Source organism: Mya arenaria, chromosome 11 (genome assembly GCF_026914265.1).
Source record: "Mya arenaria isolate MELC-2E11 chromosome 11, ASM2691426v1".
In the NCBI taxonomy this organism is placed as follows: Eukaryota; Metazoa; Mollusca; class Bivalvia; order Myida; family Myidae; genus Mya; species Mya arenaria.
In genome coordinates this window covers 8,198,285-8,216,586 of record NC_069132.1, presented here as the reverse complement: position 1 = coordinate 8,216,586, position 18,302 = coordinate 8,198,285, and the positions used below count along the sequence as shown (strand labels likewise).

The following is an 18,302-nucleotide window of genomic DNA, read 5'->3' as shown; positions in this document are numbered from 1 at the left end:
TAATGTATGATAATTGTCAATCCTAAAAAATAGACAGAGTCTGTTGAGTATGTGGGAGCCATGCCCTGCACAAGGCAGCGTAAAGGGGCTTGATCCATTTTAAAATTGTTTCTAAGTCCTCTATATTCATTTCAAGATACGTTTATTGTCCACTTTTGTGACACTTGGGCAAGAGTTTCGACAAAAAGTTGGAAAGTCAGAAATTTTGTACATCAGTTGAAGATTATTATACAGCAAAACACATTTTTTAATGTATTGTACCTATTTCATCAAACCCTTAATAAAAGCAAGGTTGAAATTAAAATGTTTACAACCATCAGGCCAGCACTGTTTCAATTTACTTATATGCGCCACTTTGGTCTTGCATTGAAGGTGATCACTGAAAAAACAAAGACTGATTAATGAATCAGCATTTTCACAAAAAAATAAGCATACCAGGTAATTAGTTTTAACAAGTAGAAGAAAAAAAATGGAATGCCTTTTCAAAAGTAGGAACACTGGAATGACTGCAATTTTTTATAAAGCATCTGGCATTATTGACAATGAAAAAAATTAGACTGATTACTGAATTTCACTTTTTTCAAGCACAAAGGGTTAACTATTCGTGTTGTTGGATTTTTAAATTCTTTTTTTTAAATAGGGTCAGCATGTCCAAGTCACCAAAAAACAAAACAAACTTATGTTAAGTTCATCACCACTATTAGGCACAAGATAATGAACCTTGTCCAGTACATTTAAACAAGAGGGCCATGATGGCCCTAAATCGCTCACCTGAGTAAAAGAGTTTAACCTTTGTTATTAATATAGCTTGTTTCTCAAAGAATATTGAACAAGAGCTGTCAAAGTATGTGACAAATGCCCCGCAATGTGACATTGATCTATGAACAAGTACATAAAAAGTTGATCTTGCCTTTATGTGTCAAATACATATTGCAAGTTATATTAAATTGCCTCTGAGCACAGAAAAAAAACCCAATCTTACTAAATGACAGCCAACACTCTTTATGTCCTCATATTCAGCATTCCATTGTGAATAAACACTTAGTGTATCTTTCACCTTAGAGGTAGGGACATGGGTCTTGCACACGACACGTTGTCTTGGTATGTCGAAAACATATGGCAAGTCATTTTAAAATCTGTCCATATAAGAGAAAGTCACAGCGCGGACACGACAGCCTATATTTTCCTTCAGGTTGCCATGGCAACCAGAGTTCTGCATGGAATTAATTTTTTTGAACAATTTTGAAAAAGCACCAACCAAGGATCATTCCTATGAAGTTTCATCAAAATTGTCCAAGCGGTTTAGGAGAAGAAGATGATTGTAACCAATTGTTGACACTTTTTCTTTAGGTTGCCATGTCAACCAGAGTTCTACATGGAATTAATTTCTTTGAACAATTTTGAAAAAGCACCAACCAAGGATCATTCCTATGAAGTTTCATCAAAATTGTCAAAGCGGTTTAGGAGAAGAAGATGATTATAACCAATTGTTGACATTTTCCTTTAGGTTGCCATGGCAACCGGGCCAAACAAAATTATGTAAACAAATTTAAGAGAGGTCCATGCAAGGACACTTCAAACCAAATTTGCTGAAGATCTATCAAGGGGTTCATGCGAAGAAAATGTTAAGTTTTTTTTACTAATTTTAGCTCTGGTGGCCCTTAAAAGGGGCCAAACAAAATTATTTGAAAAGACCTGACAGAGGCCCATGCTAGGATGCTTCAGACTTGAAGATCCATCAAGCAGTTAATAAAATCAAGTTGTTTAAAGGTTTTTCTATTTTTTGCTCTGGTGACCCCTAAAAGGGGCCAAACAAAACCATTTGAACACAGTTGAGAGAGGACCATGTAAGGATGCTACATATCAAGTATGGAGTCATTCTGACCTTTACTTTCAGAGGAAAAGATGTTTAAGTGACAAGACAATGTAAAAACAAATGACCCCTGAGCAAGGCCAATTTGACCCCGGGACAATAATTTGAATACCTTTGGTGTAGGTCCACTAGGTAACACTATATACCAAATATGAAAGCTCTAGGTCTTAAATTTTGGAGAAGAGGATTTTTAAAGTTTTATTATATAAGACTATATAAAAATATTGAAAACCTAAGCCTATGAACACGGGGCGTGGCCAATTTTGACCCCAGGGCTAAAGTTTGAACAATCTAAATAGTGGTCCGATAAACAATGCTTCATACCAAATATCTAAGGCCTTCGCCTTTTGGTTTCGGAGAAGAAGATTTTTTAAGTTTTCATCATATACATATATAAGGAAACCCATGACCGCCCGGGTGGGGCCATTTTTTGACCCCAGGGCCAAAGATTGAACAATATTGGTACAAGTCAACTAGATGATATATCATGCCAAATATCTAAGCTCTTGTCACTACTTGATTTTACGTGTGTATCTATATACTTATGTATATTTGTTATTAATTGTTGCATGTGGCCCATATTGAAAATTGGTATGTGTACTAAATATGTTATCCAGTTTAAATTAAGACGTTACTTGTCTTTGTGAGTTCAGAGAAGATTTTTTAAGTTTTCACTATAACACATATAGAGAAAACCCATCAGCCCCGGGGTGTGGCCAATTTTGACCCCAGGGCCATAATTTGAACAATCTTTGTAAAGGTCCACTAGACGATGAATCATGCCAAATATCTAAGCTCTAAGCAACGTAGGTTCAGAGGAGATGATTTTTGAAGTTTTCACTATAAACATATAGAGAAAACCCATGACCCCCCAAGGGGGCGGGGCCAATTTTGACCCCAAGGCCATAATTTGAACAATCTTTGTAGAGGTCCACTAGACGATGAATCATGCCAAATATCGAAGCTCTAGTCCAAGTAAGTTCAGAGGAGAAGATTTTTGAAGTTTTAACTATAAACATATAGAGCATACCCATGACCCCAGGGCCATAATTTGAACAAACTTTGTTGAGGTCCACTAGACGATGAATCATGACAAATATCTAAGCTTTAGGCCAAGTAAGTTCAGAGGAGAAGATTTTTTAAGTTTTCACTATAAACATATAGAGAAAACCCATGACCCCCCGGGGCGGGGCCAATTTTGACCCAAGGGCCAAAATTTAAACAATCTTGGTAGAGGACCATTTGGTGATCCTACCTACCATATATCAACAGCCTAAGCCTTGTGGTTTGGGAGAAGAAGATTTTTAAAGTTTTTCCTTTCCATTGCCATGGCAACCAGAGTTCTGCATGGAATTCAATTCTTTGAACAATTTTCAAAGGGGACCACCCAAGGAACATTCCTGTGAAGTTTGGATGAAATTGGCTAAGCGGTTTATGAGGAGATGTCGTTTAAAGTAAAAGTTTACGGACGGACAGACGGACGGACGCCGGACAAATTGTGATCACAAAAGCTCACCTTGTCACTATGTGACAGGTGAGCTAAAAACAACACCATCAATGCTTATTTCAAACTTGTATTCAGTATTTATGAAAATCATAACGGAAAATTTATTAGAGATGGGTTTTATTGGTAAAAACATGTCACAAAATTTCATAAGTGTATTGCCTAACATATGGCAGAACATTGTTTGAGAATTAAAACAAGAGCATTCAAAGAGACAAATGTTATCACTTTTAACCAGAATTTCCAATTTGAAATATACAGAGCCATAATTTTCATGTAAGATAATTACCTGACATGATTAGTTCAGAAGCTCTGAAGGTTAGATGGTTGAAAGCCATTCTATATAGTTTTATTGCAATACATCAAGTAGTTGCTTAGATAATGGCATATACGTAACCAGAATTTCTAAGTCGAATAATCGAGGGTCATATTTTGATTGATATGCAACACAGAGTTATCTCACTTGATGAGGTAAGTAGGTTAACATCTTAGGAAGTTGGATATTGACTTATGTGATCTTACATAAAAAATCTTTATCAGAATGTCCAAGTCGAATAATAAAGAACCATAATTTGCATTATATGCAATGTAGTGATCTATAACTTACTCAATTTGTTAAATTGGTTTGATGGTTGGGAACACTTGCCTAAAGTTTCAATGAAATACATGATGTATTTGCTGAGAGATTGACCAAAATGTGCTGTAATACATGCAAAACCCCAACCAAGGTTTGATGCCAACTCTAGGGGGAATAGTATTTTTTGAAAATGCATGTAGTGTTCAGGTTTATATATTTCTGTTTTGGCATTATTTAAATACCACATAAAAGTAATGCTTATATTTGCCCCACCTGGCTTTGCACCTTAGTAACATCACCAGTTTGACTACAATAGGGATGTATGACAACCATTTAATGACAAGATATGCTGTAATCATTACTGACTATATTGTTCCAAAAAAAAAAAAAATGTCAATGAATATACTTGTAGCTATCAGGAACTGATAGATTACAATCAGAACAGGCAAACGCAGGATAATGCAGTTTGATAAAGTTAAGTATTTGAATACTTAGAACTTAAACTCATGTCTGTAAAATCTTATTAACTAAAATAGTATTGCAAGGTTATTTGTATATTATGAGACCTATTTTAAGTAAATTATAACAATAATAATAGTATGTCGCAACCAAATTCCCTACCAAGGTTTGAGCATATTCTATATCAATTTAAAAGTAATCTTCTGATCATGTTGAATTTCCCTACCAAGTTAGGACCTTAGACTGAAGCATTCTCTAGTTATCGAACAGACAAGATTTGGTCTGACTGATTGATGAACCAACCAACCGACACGTGCAAAGCAATATACCCCCAGGAGGCATAACAAGTGGTATTATGTTCTTCCCTTAAACATCACTTTATACAAATAAATGGTAAAATACTATTAACAACATGTTTAAATGTTGCGCACCATTACATAACTGAACCGTGACCATCACATTGCTGAACACCATTACATAACTGAACCATGACCATCACATTGCTGAACCATGACCATCACATTGCTGAACACCATCACATAAATATAATAACCAATGAACACATTGTGACATTTGAAACTCTAGTGCCACATGCAGACTTCAGGCTGCATTGACTACAGTGTATGTTTATGACATCTGACTTTAAGCTGTCTTCAATTTAGTGTCACATGGAGATCTCAGACTTCAGGCTGCCTTGACTATCGCTGATATCCTCATCAACTGGACCGTGCAGCTTAAATATAACATGTAACATAAATTCTTAATACACATCCATGCAAAAATACCTTTTGAACCTTTCAGATGCAGATGCTTATTTGTTTTGTTTTTTGTTTCTTTAAACAATCAAGAATCTTTATTTGACAAAGTCCGAAATATAGGCCTTACTACTCAAGGTTTTTGTCATTACTCACTAGTAAGCATTTGTTTAGTTATGACATTTTTATACATGATGCTGACATTGAAAACAACACCAAGGCAATGACAAAACCTTGGCTTAGATTCACAAACAAGCTATAAAACATGCTGTAAAAAGGGCTTATCCACTATAATATACAACTTGCCACTGGAAGGCAATTTCTAATGTCCACCTTTTAAAGTTTTTCGTAAAAATGTGGATAACCGTAAACAAACAGGAGCTGCCTCCTCCTATAGAATGAAAAAAATTTTTTTTTGTCTTTCTAGGGTAGGTTGTTTATTCAAATGGAGAAGCGCTATGTACTGAATTATAAAACCATGCTTCCAAAACTTTTAAGGATTTATAAACAAATAATGAGTGTGAATACTGTGACATTTTATGGAGATTAATATAAATTTGTATTACCCAGGTACATTGTAGTGAACTTCACATTAAAATGATAGTATTTATCATTTCAATTGAAATACATTGATCATCAAAGTATTAACATGAAATGCTTACTGCCTTTGCAATATCAATCCATGTTAGTGCCTGCAAGAGCGGGTCACCCTGGCCAGGAACCTGGTCAAGATTCCAGTAACGAAATCCCTTAAAGCTCCTTGAGGCTGTTATTTCTCGATCATCACCCTCGATGAGTGGCTTGTGTGTTTCTGTCATCAGCAGGCCTTAAAAACACACAAATGATTCAAATAACAAGAACTGTCACAAGAAAAGGTCAAATGCCCCCAAAAGGCCGCATTGGACAGACAACCTTAGATTTTGGGCCTATATGAACAGATAGCCTTAAGTATGTATGTAACATATTTTCAAGATGACCTTCTCTACCTTCCCATGATGTTTGGGAATATTGATCTGGAACATATTAGAAATATGCAGAAAGTCCCTTTTGGTAGAGCCCCCACTTATTCTTCTACAGCAGAAAGTCCCTGGTCCCTGTTGGAAAAGCCCCATGAATTCTTCTACAGCAGAAAGTCCCAGTTGAAAGAGCCCCACCCCCCACCCATTCTGTTACAGCAGGAATTCTCTGTTAGAAGTGCCCCCACCCTTTCTGTTACAGCAGAAAGTCCCTGTTGGAAGTGCCCCCACCCATTCTGTTACAGCAGAAAGTCCCTGTTGGAAGTGCCCCCACCCATTCTTCTACAGCAGAAAGTCCCTGTTGGAAGAGCCCCCACCCATTCCGTTACAGCAGAAAGTCCCTGTTGGAAGTGCCCCCACCCATTCTGTTACAGCAGAAAGTCCCTGTTGGAAGAGTCCCCACCCATTCTGTTACAGCAAAAAGACAGCCCTGTTGTAACTCTGTACCTGAATAGCCAGAAGGTACGTCAAACTTGGATCCATTGAGTGGCCTACCTCTAAGGCTAGCAGATAAATCTGAAATATAAGAACAGTGTTGTTTTGCAACATTTTTGGTATTGCACTGGGACCTTTCTGGTAAAAGTGTATCCAGTAGAGAAAGAGTTCATGTTTGTTTGGGGGTCCATAGGAAATAGAAAGAAAAAAATAAATAAATAAAAATCTAAATATATATAAAAATAGAGAACTATAATTCCACATTTGGGCAAAAGTACCAGATATATGTTAAGCATTGGGGATGGGACCAAAGTTCAGCCCCAAATTGGTCAGAAACCCCACACTGTACAGGTTTATCAATTTCTTTATTAAAACTAATTTCTAGACAAATCTTGCATGAGCAAAACCACACAGCCATTCTATAGGTTATACACACATGCATAACACAAGCATATTAATAAAATCATGTAGTGACATAATAACTAGGGATGCAAACGAATGGCAAAATTGATATTCGAATATTTGGTAATTCTTTCGAACGAATATTCAAATACCAAACTACATCTTTTAAAAGTTGTAGTAAACTATTATAATATTCGCTAAAGTAATAGAATGATTTTATATATATATTCCTCGGCCTTTATATTTGTAAACAACGTGAACTTCTGGCGTTATACGCCAGTGGAAGGTCTTTCTGAACAGCCTCGTTCTGGGATTGACCTATACTAAAAAAAACTATGGAAAAACCAAACCAACTCGGGAACTAGTTTATTCTTTAATTGGTAGAGGCATTTAATACCGAAAATAATTGGATTTTTGTGTCGCTTGGCTTACAGCTAGTTATTGTTAAATAACGAGGCCTTTTTATAGTACCCTACAATATGTCCCTAAATGACATATGACGAGTGTATAGTGTATTTCAACATTCACACCTCTCGTATTATGGGACAATCGTTGTAAAAACAAGACAAACAAATTTGAACAAAACAACAAAGTTGTAGGCAAAATATTTATTCTTATATTTATTCAACGGCAAAACATCGAATATTCGAATACCGATTTTGATATTCGATACCAAAACGTTTGATCGAATATTCGTTTGCATCCATAATAATAACGGTTTAGAATGGTTTCGGTCGATGTCCATCCACTCCTTTGTTCCAATTGTTGAGAACGTCAAGCAGGTCCCCCTCCTGTTTGTTCTTATGACATGGAGGACAAAAAAGGACTACATAGTTGTCCTATGTGCGGTGAATGAACGGCTTGGTGACCCAATTGTTGAGTGGTTTATGCTCCATTTTGAAGCTCAGGCAGTCCAGGAAGTATTTCTCAACACTGTCGTGAAGGGCTACAGCTTCCACTGGTCTCAGCGGGTATACAGGACGGTGACACGTCTGGGACGGGCACCAGCCTACACTCAGAAGGGAGGAGTGTATTACTTCATCAGAAAGCTTCTAGCTCTACCCTTCCTACCCACAAATCATGTGAGACCCGCCTTTGTTACGTTCAGTGAGCAGGCTGTGGAGTCGGAGAGTGAACATGTGCATAAGGCAGAAAACTGGTCCGTCTACATGGAGAACAAACAATGATGTTGAAGGATAACATTGCCGCCTTAACACCAGAGCCAGAGGAGGGAAGCTGCCCTTTTACGTGCTTGTAGCTCTCCTGTAAGGAGAGGCCCAGTATGTAGACATCCAGGCAGGCTGGTCTCAGTCAAAATCCTACAACGCCTCCACAGGAAGAAATACAGATCAACCCACGAAAAACTAAATCAAGCCTGGGCGAAGTAGAAAGAGAATGACATGAAGACGAACCAACTCCTGAGGACAGCCAGCCACATCATCGGACCAGGACCCATGGCAACATCTGGGGAGAATAATAGCGAGGACGAATAAAGTGTGAATGAAACCATAAGTGACTGTGCTACATTGTACAGTGTTTTAATTTGCTAAATCAATGTAGTGATATTCATTGATTATTGTTTTAAAATCCATCAGTTTATGTACTTATTTCTATTGTTGTATTTTGTTATCATTATTACTACCGGTATAACTATTGGTCATTTGCCGACATGTTTTTAACTTCCTATGTTCGTTATTGTATTTGTAATGTGCTGCATGTGATGTCTGTTTTATTCATGATCATTGGCCGTTTTTAACTTCTTGTGTGTTTATGTAACTAAGGTGCGTGTACTTCATTATTTATGTTTATTTCATGTCATTTATCAGGCGCGAAGCGTGGCATACTCGTTTACTCGTTTGAAATGTGAAAAAGACAATAAAAATATTTCGAATGGATGTAAGGGGGTCTAGCATATATGAAATTTTTTACTTACTGTAAGCATTAAACGGATACAATTCTTAACAAAATGCGCCAATTATTTAGTTGCTCAGCAGAGCTAGCGCTGTGTCAATACTGTTTACGGCCGGTAACATAGCTCGAGTATCTAATAATTATGTTTTATGCTGTTACTTCCCTTATCGTTTACATCACTGTTTTCCTGTGGTCATTTCGTTTCAGTAAACATGACCTTTCATCATCCGTATCCAGATGTTTTTGAAGAAAATAAAAACGCAGACAATATAAAACTTTGAATTAAAGATATTGACATCAAAGTGGGATTTGGCACACAAATCTTCCTTTCCATCCAGGTAAACATACAATATTTACTAGAGGTGTTCAGCAGCTAGCAGCTCAGGCTAGCAACAAGAGATGGAGAAAAGAACCAAACTTCAGCCTCTCTGTGCGACCCAGTGGGCTGCTATGGCTGACGCTCTATTTACGTTTGTGTCCGAATTAGCAGCAGTTAAATCAGCGCTGAATGAGCTCGCAACTGAACATGGAGATTCAAAGGCTGCATCATTCAGAAGCGGGATCTTAAGGCTGCACTCTCACAACTTTTTTTTATTTTTTTTGTCTTTTTTTGCGAAAATGCATGGAAACCAGTTATATAAGACTGCTGACAAAAAATAATAAAAAGCAGATTTTTAAATTTAAGTTCATTTTTATGCATTTTCTTAAACGGTTTAAGCAATAAAATATTGATTTCTGAACGGAAATATGAAATTCTGAGATCTGATCTTTTGTCAGCAGTCTTTTCTCATTGATTTGCAGATATTAACGCAAACAAACGCTCTTTCCAAGACAAAAAATAAAAAAGTTGTAAAAACGGTAAATCTGTGAGAGTGCAGCTTTAAGCTTCAACCTCATCGTCACTCTAGTAGCTGTCGAGTGCATTCTCAGTGCCGTCGTCCCTCTTTCCAAGATGTTGAAGAAAGATAATGCGATCTGGTTCAAGCTTCGTTAGAGGCAAGGGTTTTAACAACCCAACTCTATAGTAATAGGAACGATGATGGTATTAGGAACAATTTGTTCACTAAAGCGGTGGTTTTGGCACAGCAAGTTGGAGTGGAGCCTTCCATTTCTTGTAACGCTTAAAGTCAGGAAACAGCCTAATGCTCCAGCAGCAACACCATCAGACTTCTGGTGACAAAACATGTTGAATCCATTCGTAGACCATCTCATTACAGAATTAAAAGATTGTCTTCTTGTTCCACATGGGCGTTTAAGGGCGCAGTACCACATCCAAACCAGGTTGGTGAGCTGGAAAATGAAACGTTGCAGCAAATCTTTACAGAATTTGAGGCTGATATCAACGGTGTCAATGATCAATTATGCAACGAAGTTCGATGTGGAAAAACTAGATGGACAGCAGTGACGACGGAAGATGTCCCCAACTCACTTGAAACAGCTATGAAAAGAGCCCCGTTGGAATTGTATCCAAACATAAAAATGTGCTTGTCAATTTTACTAGCTATGCCAGTTTCTACGGCAACAGCAGAAAGGTCGTTTACGACGATGAAGAGCGTGAAAACGTATCTGAGAAACACAATGACTGAAGACCTTGTTTCAATTTGCTGTTATCCTTTAGGAAATAAATGAACACTGCAATCTGATTTTTTTTTTTTTTATTATTATTTTGCGAGGTAAAACAGTTTTCGGGCAAGTAATTGAAGAAAACCACTTGCCCGAAAACTGTAAAGGACAAGTGCGAAAACAAAATTAATGCAAAGACTGAATATAACGTCTCAAGTCATTTATACTTACCAAACTATAACGACTGATAGATATACATTTGAAGTAGATCATGATTTTGAACCTTGATATATTAGATCGGAAGAAAATGTGTTCTGTTAAAAGACTGGCAAGTCACATATATATATGATCTCGTTCATTTTATTTTGAAAAACTAGACAAAAAATCGACTTAAAAAACAATGTAGTTGATATCAATTTAAGCCTCTACACCCCTGATTTTGCGTTCTTTAAAAAAAAAATCTGGGGGATGACCTCCGAACCCCCCATAAACAGACTCTATATTTCGAGTAAACTCAGTTTTGCCCACGCTACGCCTGTTAATGTTCACTTCTGTTTATTTTTGAATTTGAATTTTATTATTGTTTATGTAATGTGCTGTATTAATGTCTGTTTAGTATGATTATTTGTGCTATTATATGAAAAAAATATCCATGATCTTAAATAAATATATATACATAATCGTACAATATACATAAGTCATAATCGTACAACACTTGTTGTGGTTGAGAACTGTTTTTCACACCATTCTTAACCTCAAGTATCCCAATTGTCTCCTTTAACGACCATGTTAGCACCACCTTTGAAACCCTTATATAGTGTGGTACGATGTCTCCAAGAATAATACGATATTGCCGTGGTACGAAGTCTACAACGGGTCTACAACACCCTTCACATATCGCGAAAATACATAACAAATCCTTACTTTGCTCATCTGTTTCACGGATTGATGTTGTGAAATAGGATTTCACCTTCGCTTGGCCGTCATATTCAATTTTAACAGGAATAAAATGCAGATCAGACTCATTTAACGAGCCAGAAGGTGGAAGTTTCAGCTTTGTTGACATTTTGCCGGGAAACCGTAGACGCTCGTGGTTAGCGTTTAATGACCTAGATCATTCAGAACTTGTAACATGTTTTTTGATTGGACATTTTTTTGGGACAGACCCAATCAAAACATCTAACACACGTACAAGTTGTAGGTTGTTGAAATGTCAAACCATGCGAATATCACTCACTTTTTTTCGTCGATACCGTTTTGGTGACCCCAAAAGTACTCGATCCAAGTATCGTGTTTATGGCCAGCTACTCAAATTCTTCATTGCATGGAATGGCATAGGTTACCTTTTATTCAGATTCATGAAAAAGAGAGGCAGGGAAATCGATCCGGATTTCGACTCTAAATCCTCAGGTAAAATTAAAAAATAGTCATCGCATGATGCTGAGGCCTAAAAAAAAAATTTGTTTGGTTAGGGTTACATCCTTTTCAAAAATAGGTAGGGTAGGTAGGCTTTTTTTTTTTTTTTTTTTTTTTTTTTTATTAGGCTTTATATAAGAATATCATTTTCATCATTGGAGAATGGTGTTAAAGCTATCTTCTGTATAAGCATTTAAGGTTTAAACTACATATTGAAAAGCAATAAAAAAAAAAGCGAAAAAATTTTTTTTTTTTTTTTTTTTTAGTTTTTCATTTTTTTTTCAAACTGACTATAAAAACAGTAGGGTCGGCGCCTATTCCGTAGGTAGGGTCGGGTAACCCGAACCAAATGTATTTTTTTTTTAGGCCTGAGTGAATACACTGTAATTTATACATCTTTATCTTACGATTTTTGATATGGCAAATCCTTCATGTACAAATTGTTTTGTACCAAAAGTGGGTAATAATTCTGATCGGGATTCCGGGTTAAAGCATATTGCGTCTATTAATTATCTTAAAAACAAGAAATATTATCAGATGATGTTATTTCATATTAGTTACACAAAAAATAAATATCTCACGGATAATTATGAGTTTGAAGTGTTTTTCTTAATTTCATACTGTCAAAGCATATTGATATTTACATGAAGGGCCCTAGCAAGGCTTCGGTTCACAGTTTTCAAACAATCAGAACACTTGGGCCATGGCCGAGTTGTTACAATTGTATTTACAAGGTCCATCTCGAAGCTTTCCCATCTCGTAGTCTAAAATAATAGACGTGTTATACGGGATTCTTCCAATCCCTAACGTCTAAACGAGAATGTGCAAAAAACGGGGGTGTTTTAAAAATATTGAAATTGTTTTAAGTGAAGTATTTTATGGTTGAAATTGATCATAAAGAGTTATATTCATATTTTACTATGTAAGTGAAATGTTATTTTGCACTAAACAAGCATTTAATGCATTAAAACAAGTTGTTTACCTTTCCAATAAAACGAAAGTTGACTGACACAGACAACAATTATGCGAAGGGGAACAACTCGATACAATCGTAATAGCTCGGCCTCCTCCGACAAAGCTTCGAGATAGACCTCGTTATACAATCGTAACAACTCGGCCATGGCCGAAATGTTCCGAGCGATTTAAAACTGTGCCCTAAAGCCTTGCAGGTGCCCTTCATGTATATATCGTTATGTTTTGACAGAATGAAATGAAAAAAAGCCGTCAAACTCATAATTATAAGTTGGATATTTATTTTTTTGTGTACGGAACTAATATAAAATAACATTATCTGGTAATATTTCTTGTTTTTATGATATTTTATAGACGCTATATCCTTTAACCCGGAATCCTGATCGGAACAACTACCCACTTTTGATACTAAACAATTTGTACGTAAAGGATTTGCCATATCAAAAATCTAAAAAAAATCCGTCAACGTACAATTATTTGGACTATCCCATCTCGAAGCTTGCCGGAGATGGCCTAGTTTTTATGATTGGGTCGAGTTGTTACGCTTGGCATAATTGTTGTCTGTGTGGAAGAATCCGGTATAACACGTCTATTATTTTAGACTAGGTATGCCAGTTGGTCATGATAAGTAGATGACCCTTATTGATTTTGAGATAGGAAAGACACAGGTCAAAGTCACTGTGACCTTAAGGGGAAAAAACAGTTTCAGCTCAATAACTTGCACCCAGGATCTATACTTGGTATGCGAGGTGATCATGCCAGTAGTTGATGAACCGTACTGTTTTTGGTATCAGTAGGTCAAAAGGACAAGGTCATGGCTGCCTTGAGGTGAAAAGATGTCCCCCCATTGAATAACTAAAGAACAAATTTCATGTCCATCATTGATTATTCCTCACCTACTACCATACAATGGAGGAGACAAGTGTATTTTATAAAAAGCATTCTTTAGTTCAAATTTTAGGCTACTAAATTCTTGTGATTTATGCTCTGGTTCATACCCGGTACTTGGATTGAAACCTCGGTCATTTGTCCAAGCTTTTTAGACTATGTACCATTATGTTAAAGGCTCTCAGGGTGTCTAAATCAAATACAGTACAGTCATATACCTGGTTACCTTTTTGCCCAAATGTGGAATTATAGTTCCCTATTTTATGTTGAGATTTTTAATTTTATTTTTTTTTATTTCTATTTCCTTTGGACCCCTTAGTAAACAAACATGAACTAGTCTATTTCTCTACTTGATACATTTTCCCCAGAAAGGTATAATGTAGCAAATCACCAGTCTTATGTCATAATTTTATGCATTATTGTTTTTTCGAAAATATTGTAAAGTAACCCCTTTTTAAAAGTAACCCCTTTTTAAACTTTTCTTGTGTTAGACAAATAATTTATTTTCTTAAATGAAAGTTATTAGTTATATAACTGTTAAAGGCAATCGTCACATCAAAGTTTTCAAAAGTTTCAATTACATTTCAATATCCACCATTGGTTTCATACTGATATAGTTGTAGATTTCCAAAGGGCCATTATTCATGTACTTGACTGTTTTGACTATTTGTCAAAAATCATGAAAATAAAAGGGCAATAACTGAGTCATGGAAGCTACAACTAACAAACCGTTTGAATTGCAAAGAAGTTTAAACACAGCATTGCATCTAAAACCTTCACCTCAAATTACCAGTTAAAACAGTTGTGGTGTGGTTGATTCTTATTGAAGTTATTCCATTGGTGGACAAACTATATATTTACAAGAAAGGACTTTTGAAAACAGGGTTTATTTCAGCAAATTTTGAGGAGTGGCTTGGCCTTTTAAATTTGGGGAACAAATTTGCATTAACTTTTCAAATTTTGAGAATTAATGTGTACTCACTTCAACCCATTTATTCAAAATAATGGAAATTGATATACAATTTGAAACAAACAACTATAACATCAGCTCAAACATGGACTTCATGATTTTTTTGTAGAAATTTAGAAAAATATGGAGTAAAAATTCAATTGGAAGTACATGTAGCTGAATTGCCGCCTCTGCTACAGATGGTTAAACAGCCATGGAAAAGCAAGTTCTTGCTTAGTACTGTAGCACCTATTTGTTGGTTTAGCGAAAGGAGCACTAAATACAAAATTTTCCTTGTAGGATGTCGTTATAAGTGATTCAGTGTTTAGTTTTTAGCTCTACTGGCCAAAGGCCAGAAGAGCTTATACGATGGTAATGTGTACGTAGTATGTGCATCCGTGCGTCAGTGCGGTCGTGCGTCCGTGCGTCTGTAAACAATTGCTTGTGAACACGATACAGTCTTCAGTTTTGATTGTATCTCCATGAAACTTGTACAGTATATAGATATCCATTAGAGCTCGGTTCCTTTCGAAAACCAGCCAGATCCGTCCATAAATGCCTAGATTATAGGCCATGAAAGTTCGTGCGTCCATGCAGTCGTGTGTCTGTAAACAATTGCTTGTGAACACGATACAGTCTTCAGTTTTGATTGTATCTCAATGAAACTTGTACAGTATATAGATATCCATTAGAGCTCGGTTCCTTTCGAAAACCAGCCAGATCCGTTTATAAATGCCTAGATTATAGGCCATGAAAGTTTTAAAGAAATGCTTTCTATTTTTAGCCAAGTTTACATGTACATGTAAATTCAAGTCTAGAGTTAAGGGAGACAATTTGCAAGTCTAGGATTTTGAGAGACAATTTGCTTTTTGCTTCTGCAGCTGATTTTGTGAATTACTCTGCCTTGTTCTTGTTGAAAGCCCAAAGGCCATTTTTTAGCTTTAAGTTCTGTAGTTTGCACATTCATCTTAACAAAATTGGTTGTGAATGTTTAAGTTATGCACCTGGTGTCATTACTGGCCACACCCAGGGTTCACAGGTTTGGTAAACATAAATCTGGAAAGGTTTGAAAATCTTTTTGTGTGTTCGTGCATCCATCTCAGCACAATTGATTGTGAATGTTTGTTCAAATTGATCAATGTTGTCCTAGGATGCCCTTGACTTTGACCTTTTGACCAACTTTTTTTAACTTCTAAAACTACAGAAATTTTTACTATGAGTACAGTTTTGAAAGCATTTTTTTTTTTTTGTCAGATGACTTTTACTTGGCACATATTAAAATAGTTCATGCAACTAATCTGCTTACAATACTTTCTGGGCTCAGATGTTGAACGTGCTACGTTTTCTGGTAACCCAAACACAAAACATAAAGTATATGTCTGTTGCCTTTTGCCCATACATACATGCTCTGGATTGATATGACCACAAAAGCCATGCCAGTAGAGCATAGGCCCTTTTGGGCCTCTTGTTTTTATTTGCTTTGCCATTTTAGGTCATTCACATTAATGATTACAAAACTTTGTTTACAAGTTACAAATGACAACACACATAATTGTCACATTATGTTTAGAAAGGCTAACGGCTCTGGCTAAAATATTATTTAATTATACTCCCTGGACAACTGACACATGCAGATAAGCATGACAAACAGACAAACAAACCTTGGACAAATATAAAGGCTCGACTACAGACCTCTTCATGCATGGTTGATAGGACATGTAATTAAGCTAGCATGGTGGAAGTTTTTAATTATTATCCTTCTTTTATCTTACATTAAAAATAATTATGTTTTTCTTGCTGAACTGGATTATTCCACAAAGTTTGACTTCATTCAACCTACAGGTATGCAGATTGCTAGTTTGATGGGCCACAGGGAAATGGCGGTCAAGTACACAGTTAGATATGACAAGGAAAAGGGTTTCCATGTTGACAAATCAGAGGAAAATGTGAAGCCAACGGATGATGCAACTTCTGTAGAGTCTTGAAACCAGGCAAGGATATTTAATGTAAGTTCATTGACCTTCATATAAAATGCATATATATACTTACTAGAACCTCTTAATATGAAGATGAAATGTCATGGTTAATGAACGATCCCAACTCCCCAGTAAAATTTAACACACATGTCCAATAGAATAAACTAGTATAGCAACTGTTGAATGGGTGACTGAAAGCTTTGTTGCTATTGAATTCTAAAACAATGGTGTTTAAATTAACCTTACACTAGTCTGAGTTAAAACTTTCTGTTTAATTGATTTTCAAGCCATAAGACATAATGAGTAGACACCTATCAAAGGCTAGTTGTGTCAAGAAATCTTCAGAAGCGATCATACATGGCAGGACAATAATGTTTCCTGCATTGCTGTACACAATCCATCATATCTGAATTTAAATAAACTGTTGCATTACCGCTGCCTTGATGATATTATAATATCATATTTTCAGGTGTTCAAAGGATAGCCATGCTTTTACCCTTACATTTGAAAACCAGAAGATACCAGGTCTACACTGTGATATGTGACTAAATGAGTTTGACATTTGCAGATGATAGTGATATCCGCCAAAAAAGGATGATTAATTGGAATTGTGGTTATAAATTTGTCAATGACTTTTCTATGAATTAAATGATTGTTGTCATTGATTCTGTTTGTTACTTAATTAGTTAAAGATGTTTTTTGTGATACTGAATGAGGTATTGATAATGAACTGAAATATTCCAGCTTTGAGTGTAACAATGATTTGTCTTGGTTGTAAATACTCGCATGTGGCAGGTGCATTTGTGTAGCAAGTACATGATTAAAAACCATAATCATTCTTCATTCTTTATGTCAGATTAAAATATGTGATACAGTCATTACAGGGCCTCAATTAAGAATTGGAAAGTGGAATTTTGAACTTCCTTGCCATCACTTTTGGAAGTTTTTTTCTCAAACATGGCGTTCAAGTCTCTCAAACACAAACACATTTTCGAACTTCATTTACTTGATATTGCTGGCTGTTATGAAGTATAGTGCAGAACGAATGTCTTAACGTGTTATGAGCGCAAATGCGCAGGTCATTTGAGCGTGAAAGTCACATGGTATTCGATCTAGGGTGGTTGTTTATATTGGCGGGCAAATCAGTTCTAGGCGTGACTTCTAACAGTGAACATCGATTTCATTCAAATTCGAAAAAGGATATTTGTATACATGTTTGATATGTGTTTATACATGCATACATGTCCGGAAGGATTCCGTAAATCCTATATTCTAAGGATGAATTAGGGGTTATCTGTTGTAGTTAAGCCTTACGTGCATCGCTACGGAAACACGTTTCATTCACCGGGTGTTTTTCCTGGGCGGCTGACATTCCTATGAAGAATATATGATCAAATCTGTATCATCGTTAGTAAGATTAAAAGGGGCAATTAAGACTCTTTGAAACTTTGTAACTATTAATTGTCATGATTGTTGACACCTGGTAGTATACAGGTTTGATCAGGGCATGTGCCGAAGGGGCCGGCAATATTTAGACAAAGGAACAGAAGGAAGGTGATGTTGTCCTAGATTGAAGAAGAAATAATATAAGTTGAAGGTATTGAAT

The 18,302-nt window shown here is 36.1% G+C and overlaps 1 protein-coding gene and 1 long non-coding RNA gene across 2 annotated transcripts; one reads left to right on the top strand and one right to left on the bottom strand.

Moving 5' to 3' along the window:
- Window positions 1-3,480: 3,480 nt before the first annotated feature.
- On the bottom strand, window positions 3,481-11,620 carry LOC128209328 (ribonuclease H2 subunit C-like). The gene is made up of 4 exons (XM_052913318.1): window positions 11,420-11,620; window positions 6,632-6,700; window positions 5,831-5,994; window positions 3,481-5,146 (listed from the first exon to the last, which is right to left on the bottom strand). Exons 1-4 carry the CDS (start codon window positions 11,559-11,561, stop codon window positions 5,078-5,080), a joined length of 444 nt encoding a protein of 147 aa, XP_052769278.1. The 5' UTR covers window positions 11,562-11,620; the 3' UTR covers window positions 3,481-5,077.
- An 88-nt stretch (window positions 11,621-11,708) lies between these two features.
- LOC128209329 (uncharacterized) lies at window positions 11,709-17,359 on the top strand. The gene is made up of 3 exons (XR_008256976.1): window positions 11,709-11,905; window positions 16,563-16,726; window positions 17,166-17,359. It is a non-coding gene; the product is annotated as an uncharacterized LOC128209329 (long non-coding RNA).
- Window positions 17,360-18,302: the final 943 nt, after the last annotated feature.

Coding starts and splice junctions, on each gene's coding strand:
- LOC128209328 (XM_052913318.1), bottom strand. CDS start 11,561: ATGTCAACAAAGCTGAAACTTCCACCTTCTGGCTCGTTAAATGAGTCT. Junction 5,995..6,631: donor CGTACCTTCTGGCTATTCAG/GTACAGAGTTAC, acceptor TGTGTTTTTAAG/GCCTGCTGATGACAGAAACA. Junction 5,147..5,830: donor GGATTGATATTGCAAAGGCA/GTAAGCATTTCA, acceptor GTTATATTTAAG/CTGCACGGTCCAGTTGATGA.